Genomic DNA, 16,433 nt, shown 5'->3' with positions numbered 1-16,433 from the left:
AGATCCTGCTGTGGGATTGAAGGGACTGCGGTGAGGTGAGCTCTCCCAATGATGGGAGGAAGAGGAGAACATCCCCAGCCAAACAGCCGTGGATGGAAGTGGCTGAGGAAGTTAACAGCAAAAGTGTGGTCTTTCCCAGCTGGAGACAATGCACAGTGCAACAAGAGGATCCGTGATCGCAGGATGACATGGCAGGCGAGTGGCTGAACACTTTCAGGTGCCGAGCCCCACACTTTGACTTGCACAGTATTCTCCGCACAGCAAGCCTTGGGAAACACACCTTGTAGCTTGACTCATTCTTCTCTCTCTGCAGGCATCTCACATCCCCATCTGAAGGGCCAACACTCACACTTACCCTCAGCCTCTCACATCTTTACCTCACAGTCACGCTGCACAAATGGTGTCCTTGCATCCGTTCCACACAAGCCATTACGAACACTCTCTTTCTTTTGGGCCTCCTTATCTCGAGAGACAATGGATACGCGCCTGGAGGTGGTCAGTGGTTTGTGAAGCAGCGCCTGGAGTGGCTATAAAGGCCAATTCTGGAGTGACAGGCTCTTCCACAGGTGCTGCAGAGAAATTTGTTTGTTGGGGCTGTTGCACAGTTGGCTCTCCCCTTGCGCCTCTGTCTTTTTTCCTGCCAACTACTAAGTCTCTTCGACTCGCCACAATTTAGCCCTGTCTTTATGGCTGCCCGCCAGCTCTGGCGAATGCTGGCAACTGACTCCCACGACTTGTGATCAATGTCACACGATTTCATGTCGCGTTTGCAGACGTCTTTATAACGGAGACATGGACGGCCGGTGGGTCTGATACCAGTGGCGAGCTCGCTGTACAATGTGTCTTTGGGGATCCTGCCATCTTCCATGCGGCTCACATGGCCAAGCCATCTCAAGCGCCGCTGACTCAGTAGTGTGTATAAGCTGGGGGTGTTGGCCGCTTCAAGGACTTCTGTGTTGGAGATATAGTCCTGCCACCTGATGCCAAGTATTCTCCGAAGGCAGCGAAGATGGAATGAATTGAGACGTCGTTCTTGGCTGGCATACGTTGTCCAGGCCTCGCTGCCGTAGAGCAAGGTACTGAGGACACAGGCCTGATACACTCGGACTTTTGTGTTCCGTGTCAGTGCGCCATTTTCCCACACTCTCTTGGCCAGTCTGGACATAGCAGTGGAAGCCTTACCCATGCGCTTGTTGATTTCTGCATCTAGAGACAGGTTACTGGTGATAGTTGAGCCTAGGTAGGTGAACTCTTGAACCACTTCCAGAGCGTGGTCGCCAATATTGATGGATGGAGCATTTCTGACATCCTGCCCCATGATGTTCGTTTTCTTGAGGCTGATGGTTAGGCCAAATTCATTGCAGGCAGACGCAAACCTGTCGATGAGACTCTGCAGGCATTCTTCAGTGTGAGATGTTAAAGCAGCATCGTCAGCAAAGAGGAGTTCTCTGATGAGGACTTTCCGTACTTTGGACTTCGCTCTTAGACGGGCAAGGTTGAACAACCTGCCCCCTGATCTTGTGTGGAGGAAAATTCCTTCTTCAGAGGATTTGTTCGCATGTGAAAGCAGCAGGGAGAAGAAAATCCCAAAAAGTGTGGGTGCGAGAACACAGCCCTGTTTCACACCACTCAGGATAGGAAAGGGCTCTGATGAGGAGCCACCATGTTGAATTGTGCCTTTCATATTGTCATGGAATGAGGTGATGATACTTAGTAGCTTTGGTGGACATCCGATCTTTTCTAGTAGTCTGAAGAGACCACGTCTGCTGACGAGGTCAAAGGCTTTGGTGAGATCAATGAAAGCAATGTAGAGGGGCATCTGTTGTTCACGGCATTTCTCCTGTATCTGACGAAGGGAGAACAGCATGTCAATAGTCGATCTCTCTGCACGAAAGCCACACTGTGCCTCAGGGTAGACGCGCTCGGCCAGCTTCTGGAGCCTGTTCAGAGCGACTCGAGCAAAGACTTTCCCCACTATGCTGAGCAGGGAGATTCCACGGTAGTTGTTGCAGTCACCGCGGTCACCTTTGTTTTTATAGAGGGTGATGATGTTGGCATCGCGCATGTCCTGGGGTACTGCTCCCTCGTCCCAGCACAGGCATAGCAGTTCATGTAGTGCTGAGAGTATAGCAGGCTTGGCACTCTTGATTATTTCAGGGGTAATGCTGTCCTTCCCAGGGGCTTTTCCGCTGGCTAGGGAATCAATGGCATCACTGAGTTCCGATTTGGTTGGCTGTATGTCCAGCTCATCCATGACTGGTAGAGGCTGGGCTGCATTGAGGGCAGTCTCAGTGACAGCATTCTCCCTGGAGTACAGTTCTAGGTAGTGCTCAACCCAGCGGTCCATCTGTTTGCGTTGGTCAGTGATTATGTCCCCCGATTTAGATTTGAGGGGGGTGATCTTCTTGATGGTTGGCCCAAGAGCTCTCTTCATGCCATCATACATTCCTCTGATGTTTCCGGTGTCTGAGGCCAGCTGAATATGACTGCATAGGTGTTGCCAGTAGTCGTTTGCGCAACACCTCTGCTTTCTCTCCTTGTATATGAGACCACATTACTTGGCAAGAAGCAGAGACCAGGGTGGCCCTCCACTGACAGGCAGTGTGTTGACCATTGCTCCACTGTGAAGGGGGTCTTGTTCCAGGAGGATTCAGATGTCAGCAACAACCTACCATGAGAACCTGAGCCTCCTCAGGCACTGGTTCTGACATGTTGAGAGGTTGATCCTCTGCCTTAGAGCCTATGTTGGGGGCCTTGCCTCGTGCCAGCTGGACATTGATGTCCACCCCATCTGCCCTGTAGAGGGGCATCCGGCTGAAGAGAAGGCAACTGGTGCTGCTGCTAGAGATGTTGGCAGTGGTGTGGCCTCTGCTCTTGATCCTCAGCAGAAGTACAAATTGGAGCTGAATAAGCTGCTCCCATGCTGTCAAGAAGTTGGCAATCACCTGTCAAGTAGTGAAAACACTCTCTGAGAGAAGTGCTTTGAACAGCAGTCTCTCAACGGCCGTGACTGGAGCTCTTCAGCTTAACTGATCAAAGCCTTCCCTGCTTGTCAGTTTATGAAGAAGCTCTTCCCGCTGTGCACTTGCTTCGGCGACCCCGACGAGTTTATTTTTTTTTATTTAGAGATATAGCACTGAAACAGGCCCTTCGGCCCACCGAGTCTGTGCCGACCATCAACCACCCATTTATACTAATCCTACATTAATCCCATATTCTTACAACATCCCCACCTTCCCTCAATTCCCCTACCACCTACCTACACTAGGGGCAATTTATAATGGCCAATTTACCTATCAACCTGCAAGTCTTTGGCTGTGGGAGGAAACCGGAGCACCCGGCGAAAACCCACGCAGACACAGGGAGAACTTGCAAACTCCGCACAGGCAGTACCCAGAATCGAACCCAGGTCACTGCAGCTATGAGGCTGCGGTGCTAACCACTGCTGACAGGAACCACTGCTGACAGTTGCTGACAGGAAACAGGTTTCATGGCTGGAAAATCCAGGGTTCAGGGCTGAAGGACCTCATAATTGGCTTCATAACAACCTCTTTAATTACTTGTCTGACAGATCCAAAGGGGTTCCTCACTCACCTTCAATGCCGCCTTGCAGAAAGTCGGAAGAGGGAGGGATCATATTAGGATCCCGACCTGACGTCAATTTCCAGGACTTTCCCACTGTGTTTGCCCCCAAACCAACCTCCAACGGCCTAGGAAAATCTGCCACATGAGTTCACGAATGATGGGAAAATAGTGTGGGTAAAATTTGAGTCATGAAGAAAATAATCATTGTAAGTATGTGGGGAGCCATGCTATGAGGGACCGTGCAGAAATTCAACAATAAACAAATACTGTTGATGTCTGCCTCTTCAATCTACAATCTAATTTGGAGCTTCCAATACGTGAGAGCCCTTTCTGAGATGAAACTTTCCCCTCGATCTTGGAAATTATCCATTAATCTTTCCAGGTGAATGATTCCAGATGTAAAGACTTTTAGCCAATGTTAAAAGATGCACTGCGAATCCTTCTGCAAGGTATGTTTCAGTTTTCATTGATAGGACTGTAAATCTGCAGTATATACGCAGAGGTGAGGACACTCTCTGAATACTAAACACCAGTGGGAGGGGTCCAAATTTCAATTATGGTTAGTGCTAAAGAAGCCTGACATTTAAGAATGGAATGAAGAACAGTTCTTGTCTCCACTAGAGTCTCATTACTTTCCTTTGGGACCATGCTAAAGGGAGATGAAAGGGTTTACTTTCCATCTCAAAAATCAAAAGGCCGGCAAGTGAATGCACGTAGTTATATTGATTAAATCTGAGGCTCAGTAATATGCTCCTATCTATCAATAAAGCCACACTCTATATCCTAAAGATTATGTGTTTTCATTTACTGGATGACTAATAATGAACAAGGCAGATCTACAGCCTTGTTGGCTGTGGATCATGTATCTGAGCAGAGCTCTGCTCCAGACAGTATCACCTTTCATAAATCCCATTGCTAATAATAATTCTATTGCTCCAGGATGATTCACTGATACAGGGTATACATTATTCAAACGATCAGTAAACAGGCTGGTGAAACCAACGGATTGCTTTTAACCTGGAGCAGGGTTTCTGGCAGGCGGGGATGGAGGTGAGTTGGGGTGGGGGGGCTGCTGGTGGTTGGCAACAAGGAAACACACATGCTGGTCTGAATATCGTAGTATTTTAACCACACAGGCTCATTTGTATATTTCTGGTCTACTTCCATCCAGAATGGAAATGCAGAGGTTACAGAATGGTTGCCGACAGGCAAACATTGAGCAGCCAGCTTCCAGGTAAGTGGGAATGGTTCCTTAAGTAGGTGCTACATCCACCTGCAAAACCCCACAGGTTAAAATCAGAGATGGTTGGGATCTGAGCAGGTGAGTAAACTGCTTATTTTTAACTGCCTACCTGCCTAGTTTCTGCTGGATGGATAGGGTTAAAAACAACCCCTATGGAGAAAATACTATTGTAAACATTCCAGTTGGAGGAAGCACAATTACCATTATACAATTACATGGAGAGAAAAATTGCACTACTCACACGCTCCAGGATTATCTCTTCGTATTTGTACATGCCGTCGCTTCCATTAGCCTAGGAAATAAATATGTAAGTTTCATTATTTCAAATATCTGATGAGTCACATTCCTGAACTGCTTACAGTTTTATGTATTCACTAACTTCCATCCCCATTCAAAAGTACAGTTAAAAAGCTGCTGAGAGTGAATCCTTCAAGAAAGGAGATACTTTTTAACCTGTCCACCTGATAGAGTTGTGTCATATCAGAATTCAAGCACAGGGCAGTGCTGAATCTTTCAGTTACATTTGAAAATTGGAAGTAGAATTCAAGAGAGGGAAATGTGCCTGTCCACATCAGGCTGGTTGTATAAGGATGAGGAACACATGATTAAAATCTGTTTCTTAATGAATTTCAGAGGACGGTTGAGATACCACTCTGTTTTGAATAGGGCAACAGATAGGTATTCATTCAACAATGTGATTAATCTGAAAGAATGGAGATCAGTTTCCTCTTCATTTCTGCACCATGATCTGGAAGGTAGACTGATTTCTTAACTTAGTACTTTTATAGTTACACTCACAGCAAACAAACATTTAAAATCTGTTTTGATGCCTCCCTAGTGGACGAATGGGTAAAGGGTATGGTACTGAATCACTAAGCTTTACAGATCAGGATGATCTCAGGCATGAATACTAGTCTGTGTTGTGTTAGCAGCCTTAGTTTTGCTAAGTTCAGGATGGAAATGTATCAGCCAGGGTGTGTAGTCCTGATCACTACACTGCTGGAAAGTGTGCATATCTGGAAATTTGGGAAGGATAAAATTGAGTTCAGCTTTCAGAACTCCCATGGTGAAGAAGTTAACCAATTTTCACTGTCTGGAGATGAAAAATGACCACTTGACTAGGCTATTAGAGGCTGGTCCCACAACCCACACGCCATCCCCCCACAGTTGTCTAATGGAGGTGAAAACTCTGAAGATTCTCCCTTCCAGCAAGCTGAGTAAAAATGGAAACAAATTCCAATGATATTTTTGAATGGGGATTCTACAGCTCTAAATTTTCAGCATTATGCTTTCCTACAGAGTCACTGGGATCTCTAGATTTCTCATGACAAATGTTAATTCTACTAATGTGCAAAGACAGAACTACCCTCCATGGTCTGCTAAATACAGGTGAGGTGAAACAAATAGTTCCCTACGTCATATCAACAATGCGTGGCAGATGACATTTAATGCAGAGAAGTGTGAAGTGATGCATTTGGTAGGAAGAAGGAGGAGAGGCAATATAAAATTAAGGGTACCATTCTAAAGGGGGTGCAGGAATAGAGAGACCTGGGGGTATATGTGCACAAATCTTTGAAGGTGACAGGACAGGTTGAGAAAGTTGCTAAAAAGACATAAAGGACCTTGGGCTTTATAAATAGAGTACAAAAGCAAGGAAGTTATGATGAATCTTTACAAAACTCTGATTCGGCCTCAACTGGAGAATTGTGTTCAATTCTGGGCACCATACTTTAGGAAGAATGTGAAGGCTTTAGAGAAGGTGCAGAAAAGATTTGCAAGAATGGTTCCAGGGATGAGGGACTTCAGTTACATGGAGAGATTGGAGAAGCTGGGATTGTTCTCCTTAGGGAAGAAAAGGTTGAGAGGAGATTTGATAGAAATATTCAAAATCATGAGGGGTCAAGAACCAGAAGACCCCGATTTAAGGTGATTGGCCAAAGAACCAATGGTGACATAAGAAAAAATGTTTAAACTGCAAGTGGTTAGGATCTGGAATGTACTACCTGAAACTGTGGTGGAGGCAGATACAGTTGGAGTTTTTAACTTGGAATTTATTAAGCACCTGAGGATAAAAATTTGCAGGGTTTGGGAAAAGGATAGGGCAGTGGGACCAGCTGAGTTGCTCTTGCAGACCACTGGCATGGACACAATGGGTCGAATGGCCTCCTTCTGTGCTGTAACCATTCTATGATCCTGTGAAACCTCTCTTACAACAAGTTAACATCGAGCTTATCATAATAAGTTAGTGTATTGAACACATTGTTTCACCAATGCCGCAGACACTTCTCTTTAACATTGTAGAATGTTACAACATAACAAAATGTGGAACAAAGCCATTTTGGTGCACAAGACTCATTTCCTGTCAAAGACTAATCATAAGCTTTATTTATCTACTCCAAGATAGATGCTATCCCATTAACTTAATCTCCTGTAGGAAGCTTCTGCAAACTCTATTCTCGATCTGCACTGCTAAATCCAGGAAACGTTTCTGGGCGAGAAATTGCCTTACATATGCTGTAGCACTACAGATGCCTTGCATCGCTCTCCGTGTGTCCCTCACACTGCCGGCCACTTTCGGCGCAGCCTGCGTGGCATTCTGCAAGGCCAAGGGCACACGCAGGTGAGTCTCCTGGATGTATGGGAAGGCTCTGATTCGGTGTTACCCTGACATCGCACAGCCCATCCAGCTGATGTGATGCCAGGATCCTAAATTTGGGCAACAAATGCTCAGGAGACGTCCCTGTTCCCGCTTTCTCCCCATATCCCTTGATCCTTTTGGCATTAAGAAATATATCTATCTCCTTCTTGAATATATTTAATGACTTGGCCTCCACTGCCTTCTGCGGTAGAGAATTCCACAGGTTCACCACCCTTTGAGTGAAGACCCCTGGTTCTGGACTCCCCAGCCATCGGAAACATCCTCCCTGCATCTAGCCTGTCTAGTCTTGTTAGTATTGTACAGGCTTCTATGAGATCCCCTCTCATTCTTCTAAACTCTAGTGAATATAGGCCTAGTCGACCCAATCTCTCCTCACACTTCAATCCTGCCATCTCAGGAATCAGCCTAGTAAATCTTCTTTGCACTCCCTCCATGGCAAGAACATCTTTCCTCAGATAAGGAGACCAAAACTGCACACAATACTCCAGATGTGGTCTCACCAAGGCCCTGTTTAACATCCTTGCTCCTGTACTCAAATCTTCTTGCAATGAAGGCCAACATACCATTCGCCTTCCTAACTGCTTGTTGCACCTGAATGCTTGCTTTCAGCAACTGGTGTACAAGGACACCCAAGTCTCATTGCACCTCCCTCTTTCCCAATCTATCACCATTCAGATAATAATCTGCCTTTCTGTTTTTACAACCAAAGTGGATAACCTCACTTTTATCCACGTTATACTGCATCTGCCATGCATTTGCCCACTCACCCAACTTGTCCAAATCACATTGGAGCCTCTTGCATCCTCCTCACAGCTCACTTTCCTCCCCAGCTTTGTATCGTCTGCAAACTTGGAAACATTACATTTAGTTCCCTCACCCAAGTCATTAATATACATTGTGAATAGCTGGGGCCCAAGCACTGAAGGGGAGGTCGTGTCTCACTAATTTGATTGAGTTTTTTGAAGAAGTGACAAAGATGATTGATGAAGGAAGGGCAGTGGATGTTATCTATATGGACTTCAGTAAAGCCTTTGACAAGGTCCCTCATGGCAGACTGGTACAAAAGGTGAAGTCACACGGGATCAGAGGTGAGCTGGCAAGATGGATACAGAACTGGCTCTGTCATAGAAGACAGAGGGTAGCAGTGGAAGGGTGCTTTTCTGAATGGAGGGATGCGACGAGTGGTGTTCCGCAGGGATCAGTGCTGGGACCTTTGCTCTTTGCAGTATATATAAATGATTTGGAGGAAAATGTAGCTGGTCTGATCAGTAAGTTTGCGGACGACACAAAGGTTGGTGGAGTTACGGATAGTGATGAGGATTGTCAGAGGATACAGCAGGATATAGATCGGTTGGAGACTTGGGCGGAGAAATGGAGTTTAATCCGGACAAATGTGAGGTAATGCATTTTGGAAGATCTAATGCAGGTGGGAAGTATACAGTAAATGGCAGAACCCTAAGGAGTATTGACAGGCAGAGAGATCTGGGCATACAGGTCCACAGGTCACTGAAAGTGGCAACGCAGATGGATAAGGTAGTCAAGAAGGCATACGGCATGCTTGCCTTCATCGGTCGGGGCATAGAGTATAAAAATTGGCAAGTCATGCTGCAGCTGTACAGAACTTTAGTTAGGCCACACTTAGAATATTGCGTGCAATTCTGGTCACCACACTACCAGAAGGACGTGGAGGCTTTGGAGAGGGTACAGAAGAGGTTTACCAAGATGTTGCCTGGTCTGGAGGGCATTAGCTATGAGGAGAGGTTGGATAAACTCGGATTGTTTTCACTGGAACGACGGAGGTGGAGGGGCGACATGATAGAGGTTTACAAAGTTATGAGCGGCATGGACAGAGTGGATAGTCAGAAGCTTTTTCTCAGGGTGGAAGAGTCACTAGGGGACATAGGTTTAAGGTGAGAGGGGCAAAGTTTAGAGGGGATGTGCGAGGCAAGTTCTTTACACAGAGGGTGGTGAGTGCCTGGAACCTGCTGCCGGGGGAGGTGGTGGAAGCAGGTACGATAATGACGTTTAAGAGGCATCTTGACAAATACATGAATAGGATGGGAATAGAGGGATACAGTCCCCGGAAGTGCAGAAGGTTTTAGTTTAGGCAGGCATCAAGATCGGCGCAGGCTTGGAGGGCTGAATGGCCTGTTCCTGTGCTGTACTGTTCTTTGTTCTTTGACCCCTGTGGTACCCCACTAGTCACTGCCTGCCACCTGGAAAAAGATCCATTTATTCCTACTCTGTTTCCTGTCTGTCAACCAATTCTCAATCCATTCCAGTATATTATCCCCAATCCCATGTGCTTTAATTTTGCACACTAACCTTTTATGTGGGACCTTATCAAAAGCCTTCTGAAAATCCAAGTACATCACATCCACTGGTTCTCCGTTATCTAGTTACATCCTCAAAAAACTCCACTAGATTTGTTAAGCATGATTTCCCTTTCGTAAACCCATGCTGACTTTGCCCATTCCCTTTTGTGCTTTCCAGGTGTTCTGCTATCACATTCTTTATAATAGGTGCCAGCATTTTCCCCACTACTGATGTAAGGCTAACTGGTCTGTAATTCCCTGTTTTTTCTCTCTCTCCTTTTTTAAATAGTGGGGTTACATTTGCCACCCTCCAATCTGTAGGAACTGCTCCAGAGTCGATAGAATTTTGGATGATGACCACCAATGCATTCACTATTTCCAGGGCCACTTCCTTGAGTACTCTGGGATGTAGATTATCAAGCCCTGGGGATTTGTCAGCCTTTAACCCCATTAATTTCACTAGCACTATTTTTTTTACTAGAACTGATTTCCTTTAGTTCCTCCCTCTCATTAGACCCTTGGTTCCCCAACATTTCTGGGAGGATATTTGTGTCCTCCTTTGTGAAGACAGAACCAAAGTATGTGTTTAATTGCTCTGCCATTTCTTTGTTCCCCATTATAATTTCCTCCGTTTCTGACTGTAAGGGACCTACATTTATCTTCACTCATCTTTTTCTCTTCACATATTTATAGAAGCTTTTACAGTCAGTTTTTATGTTCCCTGTAAGTTTACTCTCATACTCTATTTTCCCCTGCTTAATCATCCTGTTTGTCCTCCTTTGCTGAATTCTAAACTGCTCCCAATCCTCAGACTTGCTGCTTTTTCTGGCAAGTTTATATGCCTCCTCTTTGGATCTAATACTATCCCTAATTTCTTTGGTAAGCCACAGTTGAGCCATCTTTCCGGTTTTATTTTTGCACCAGATAGGAATGAATAATTAATGCACACGTTCTTTAAATATTATCCATTGCCTATCCACCGTCAACACTTTTCGTAAAGTTCCCCAATTTACCAGAGCCAACTCGCGCCTCATACCTTCGCAGTTTCCTTTATTTAGATTCAGGACCCTAATTTTGGATTCAACTACTTCACTCTTCATCTTAATGAAGAATTCTATCATGTTATGGTCACTCCTCCCCAAGGGACCCCGTGCAACAAGATTATTAACGAATCCTTTCTCATTGCACAATAACCCAGTCTAGGATAGCCTGTTCTCTTGTTGGTTCCACAACATATTGGTCTAAAAGACCATCACATACACACTCCAGGAAATCCTCCTCCACAGTATTATTGCTAATTTGGTTTGACCAATCTATACGTAGATTAAAATCACCCATGATTACCCTTATTGCATGCGTCTCTAATTTCCTGCTTAATGCCATCCCTTACATCTCCATTACTATTTGGGGGCCTATAGACCAACTTCCACCAACGTTTTCTGCCCCTTGGTGTTTCTTAGCTCCACCCATACAGGTTCCATACCATGATTTTCCGATTAACCCCCACTATCAACATCTTGGGGGTTACCATTGACGGGATAAATACTGTGGCTGGAAGAGCAGGTCAGAGGCTGGGAATTCTGCGGCGAGTAACCCATCTCCTGACTCCCCAGTGCCTGTCCACCATCTACAAGGCACAAGTCAGGAGTGTGATGGAATACTCTCCACTTGCCTGGATGAGTGCATCTTCAACAAAACTCAAGAAGTTCAACACCATCCAGGACAAAGCAGCCCACTTAATCGGTACCAAATTCACCACCTTGAACATTCACTCCCTCCACCACCGATGCACATTGGCAGCAATGTGTACCATCTACAAGATGCACTGCAGCAACTCACCACGCTTCCTTCAACAGCACCCTCCAAACTGGGGACCTCTTCCACTGGAAGAACAAGGGCAGCAGATGCATGGGAACATCATCACCTGCAAATTCCCCTCCAAGCCACACACCATCCTGACTTGGAAATATATCACCGTTCCTTCACTGTCGCTGGGACAAAATCCTAGAACATGCTCCCTAACAGCACTGTGGGTGTACCCGCACAGGTGGGCTGCAGCAGTTTAAAAAGGCAGCTCAACACCACCTTCTCAAGGGCAATTAAGAATGGGCAACAAATGCTGGCCTTGACAGCAATACCCACATCCCATGAAACTAACATAAAAATGTGAGTGTCAGATCAAGTTGGGGGCCTCTTCATTAATGCTGCACTGTTCTCTTTCTCTTCCTCCGCGGGCTGCTCTGTGGGTTGAAGGCAGTTCTTGAGTATCTGAAAGCAGGAAATTAGAAGGAGAATGTTGGTATGAGGGAAGGGAAGTGGGTGGTAGCAAGAGGTCCATGGTCACACCATCAGCAGCTTGCTCATCATGTCAGATAGCGGGATTAGGGTGTGCTCAGCGTTGAGAAAAGGCATGAGGCAGGAACATGCCATCGCCCTCAATGTTCTGAGCGACATTGGATGCCACGGACCCTGTCACAACAGGCACCACGATGCAGAGAACAATCTCCTCTGTAAGGCTCAGGAAATGCAGGCATCCTTGACCCCAATCAGTTCTGCTCTGCTCCCTTCCATTGTGTTCCATCTTGTCCTGCAAGTGAGAGGATAGAATATCAGTGGTTGTGCAGAACTGTGTTTGCCTGCCATAGCTGAATAGCTGGAGGTAAACAGAGGCAGTGTGAGCTGGGTGTGAGGCTGGCAGCATTGGTAGATGAGGGTGAGGTGGAGTATCTGGATGTTAGGTGTGCGTTCTGAGTGCCAGGGAGTGTTGCTGGGTGAGTGATGGGGGTGTGGTGCATTGAGCAGAATGAGAGGCTGGTGTGGCAATGGGTAGGAGTCATTGTGAAGATGCATTCACTGACATTGACTACCCACGTGAGGTCATTAGATCTCGTGTGACACTCTGCCAGGCTCATGGGCCCAGTCTCTGGGAATTGACGTCCCTGGTCACCTTTTTTTAAATTTGTTTATGGGACGTGGGCGTCGCTGGCTAGGCCAGAATTTACTGCCCATCCCCAATTGCCCTTTAGAACATGGTGATGAGCTGCCTTCTTGAACCGCTGCAATCCATGTGGGGTAGGTACACCCACAGTGCTGTTGGGAAGGGAGTTCTAGGATTGTGACCCAGCGACAGTGAAAGATCAGCAACATAGTTCCAGGTCAGAATGGTGTGTGGCTTGGAGGTGAACTTGCAGGTGCTGGTGTTCCCATGCATTTGCTATCCTTGTCCTTCTAGGCGGTAGAGGTTGCGGGTTTGGAAGGTGCTGTCTAAGGAGTCTTGGTGCGTTGCTGCAGTGCATCTTGTAGATGGTACACACTGCTGCCACTGTGCGTCGGTGATGGAGGGAGTGAATATTTGTGGATGGGGTGCCAATCAAGCGGGCTGCTTTGTCCTGGATGGTGTCGAGCTTCTTTCAGTGTTGTTGGAGTTGCACCCATCCAGGCAAGTGGAGAGTATTCCATCACACTCCTGACTTGTGCCTTGTAGATGGTGGACAGGCTTTGGGGAGGTAGGAGGTGAGTTACTCACCACAGGATTCCTAGCCTCTGACTGGCTACTCCAGTTCAGCTTTTGGTCAATGGTAACTGTTGATAGTGGGGGATTCAGCGATTGTAATGACGTTGAATGTCAAGGGGAAATGGTTAGATTCTCTCTTGTTGGAGATGGTCATTGCCTTGCACTTGTGTGGCGCGAATGTTACTTGTCACTTATCAGCCCAAGCCTGGATATTGTCTAGGTCTTGCTGCATTTCTACACGGACTGCTTCAGTATCTGAGGAGTCGCGAATGGTACTGAACATTGTGGAATCATCAGCGAACATCCCCACTTCTGACCTTATGGTTGAAGAAAGGTCATTGATGAAGCAGCTGAAGATGGCTGGATCTAAGACACTACCCTGAGGAACTCCTGCAGAGATGTCCTGGAGCTCAGATGATTGACTTCCAACAACCACAACCATCTTCCTTTGCACAAGGTATGATTCTAACCAGCGGAGAGTTTACCCCCTGATTCCCATTGACTCCAGTTTTGCTAGGGCTCCTTGATGCATACTCGGTCTATTGCTGCCTTGATGTCAAGAGTAGTCACTCTCACCTCAAGTCTTGAGTTCAGATCTTTTGTTCATGTTTGAACCAAGGTTGTAATGAGGTCAGGAGCTGAGTGGCCCTGGCGGAACCCAAACTGAGCGTCACTGAGCAGTTTATTGCTAAGCAAGTGCTGCTTGATAGCACTGTCGATGACACCTTCCATCACTTTACTGATGATTGAGAGTAGACTGATGGGGTGGTAATTGGCCGGGTTAGACTTGTCCTGCTTTTTGTGCCCATACCTGGGCAATTTTCCACATTGCTGGATAGATGCCAGTGTTGTAGCTGTACTGGAACAGCTTGGCTGGGGGCGCGGCAAGTTCTGGAGCACAGGTCTTCAGTACTATTGCCGGAATATTGTCCGGGCCCACAGCCTTTGCAGTATCCAGTGCCTTCAGTCATTTCTTGATATCACGCAGAGTGAATCGAATTGGCTGAACACTGGCATCTGTGATGTTGGGGACTTCAGGAGGAAGCCAAGATGGATCATTCAGTTGGCACTTCTGTCTGAAGATTGTTTCAGCCTTATCTTTTGCACTGATGTGCTGGGCTTCCCCATCATTGAGGATAAGGATATTTGTGGAGCCACCTCCTCCAGTTCGTTGTTTAATTGTCCACCACCATTCACAACTGGATGTGGTAGGACTGCAGAGCTTAGATCTGATCCGTTGGTTATGGGATCGCTTAGGTCTGTCTATGGCATGCTGCTAACACTATTACCTGCTCCCACTCCTTTCTGATGCTGGTCTTTGAGGGTCTCCTGGCTGTGGTATAATGCAATACAATAATATTGGGTTGTTACTGAGCAGATTATGTAAATGGACTATGCATCATCACAGGAAGTGATGTAATCTGTACAGAACCTCATGGAGAGTTGTAGAGGAAACCACAGATGCAAAACATGCTCAATAAACTCCTGTTGTTTCAACCGTCAGATTCATATATTCTGTACTTAATAGTTATCAGAATATTAAATGGTGGCAGCGGTAAATTAAAAATGAAGATGGAGAAATCTTTGCCTTTACTGGAGAACTTCAAAAAAGTAGCTGGACTGAACAAAGCTGAGGTGTGGCTGAGATGGGTCTGGAAGTTTGCAAGGTATTGAACTGCATCGGGTCTCACACAGAAGCCAGACAAGGAGCAGGCCAGTGCGCTATTGTATGCAATGGGGGAATGTGCAGACAACATCCTCATTACTCAAGGCATAGATAAAGAGAAGGAAGGCTACATATGAAGAAGTTTTTAAGACACCCGAGACTTACCTTAATGTAAGGAAAAATGTCATCGTTGAGCACATCAAATTTAATAGGCATACCCAGCAGAAATGGGAGAGCATTGATTCATTTATCAATGATTTATATAAACTCGTGGAGGATTGCGAATACGGCTGCTTACGGGAAGAGCTGATTAAAGACATGATTGTAGTCGGTGTATTAGATGACTCCCCTTCAGATTGTCCACAGTCAAGGGATGATCTCATGTTAACGAAAGCAATTCAGTTGAGCAGAGAAGCAAAGGTTAGAAGGGTTAACCGATTCATTGTTCGAGGGGACAGGGAGAGTCCGAACTCAGGAGTAGCAGACTCCATTGAATTCGTTAAGAGAACAAAAGGGAAAAATGGCAGTAAAAGACAAGAAAGGTGGGAAGAGCATTTAGAGGTAGTAGCAACCAATTGCAGTAAGTATGGCTAAGAGTGGCACCAGCAGGAAAACTGCCCAGCCAGAAAGCGGAGTGTTTTTCATGCAAAAAGAAGGGACACTTTCAGTCAGTGTGTCACAGTAAAACACCAGCACTGAATACAATTAAAGGAAAATCCCGAGAGAGCAAAAAAGTTAATGAAGTATACGATGTACAAAGTGTGGAAGTACCTTTTTTAGGGGAAATACAGGAAACAAGAGAAAGTTGCTGGATGGCAAAAATTCTTGACACAGAACTGTGGCAGAAAAGGAAAACTTTCAAACCAACAGGTAAAAAATTATATAGGCCTGGAGGCATCGAGTTGAAGGTAATGGGAGAGTTAAAGACAACATTGAGTGACCAGGGAAGGGAATTTTCTGAGATCTTATATGTAATTAAGAATCAAAGTTGTTCATTCATAAGTCGGAAGGCTTGTATAGACTTACAACTTGTATACAGAGTGGAAGAGCTTGAACATAAGGAAGACCAGCCTAGAAATTTTAGAACCAAATTTCCAAAACTATTTAGAAGATTGGGGAAGTTAAAAACAGCATACCATATTACTCTAAGGAAGGAAGGAGAGCCAGTGTGTTTGTTCACACCTAGGAAAGTCCCACATCCATTTCTAGAAAAAGTAAAAAAGGAAATTGAATTAATGACAAAACAAGGAGTCATTTCACCTGTAACAAAACCTACAGGTATGATTCTAGTGAAGAAACCTAACGGTTCAATTAGAATTTGTGTTGACCTCATACAATCGAATAAGGCAGTGGAAAGAGAAATATATCCAATGTTATCAGTAGATGAAAGTTTGGCAAAACTAAGGAGGAGCTCAATCTTTACCAAATTGGATGCAAACAGCAGATTTTGG

The 16,433-nt window shown here is 45.7% G+C and overlaps 1 protein-coding gene across 1 annotated transcript in view; it reads right to left on the bottom strand.

Annotated features, from left to right (window-relative positions):
• Positions 1-16,433, bottom strand: part of LOC137377412 (disks large homolog 3-like) — a 550,827-nt gene that overhangs the window by 229,534 nt on the left and 304,860 nt on the right. Inside the window, exon 4 of the mRNA XM_068046991.1 lies at positions 5,070-5,120. Within this exon, the coding sequence (XP_067903092.1) occupies positions 5,070-5,120 (51 nt within the window). The remainder of the gene's footprint in view (positions 1-5,069; positions 5,121-16,433) is intronic.

This window comes from Heterodontus francisci, chromosome 15, assembly GCF_036365525.1.
Source record: "Heterodontus francisci isolate sHetFra1 chromosome 15, sHetFra1.hap1, whole genome shotgun sequence".
Lineage (NCBI taxonomy): Eukaryota > Metazoa > Chordata > Chondrichthyes > Heterodontiformes > Heterodontidae > Heterodontus > Heterodontus francisci.
The sequence above is the reverse complement of the archived record's forward strand: the minus strand, read 5'-3'. Positions and strand labels throughout refer to the sequence as shown.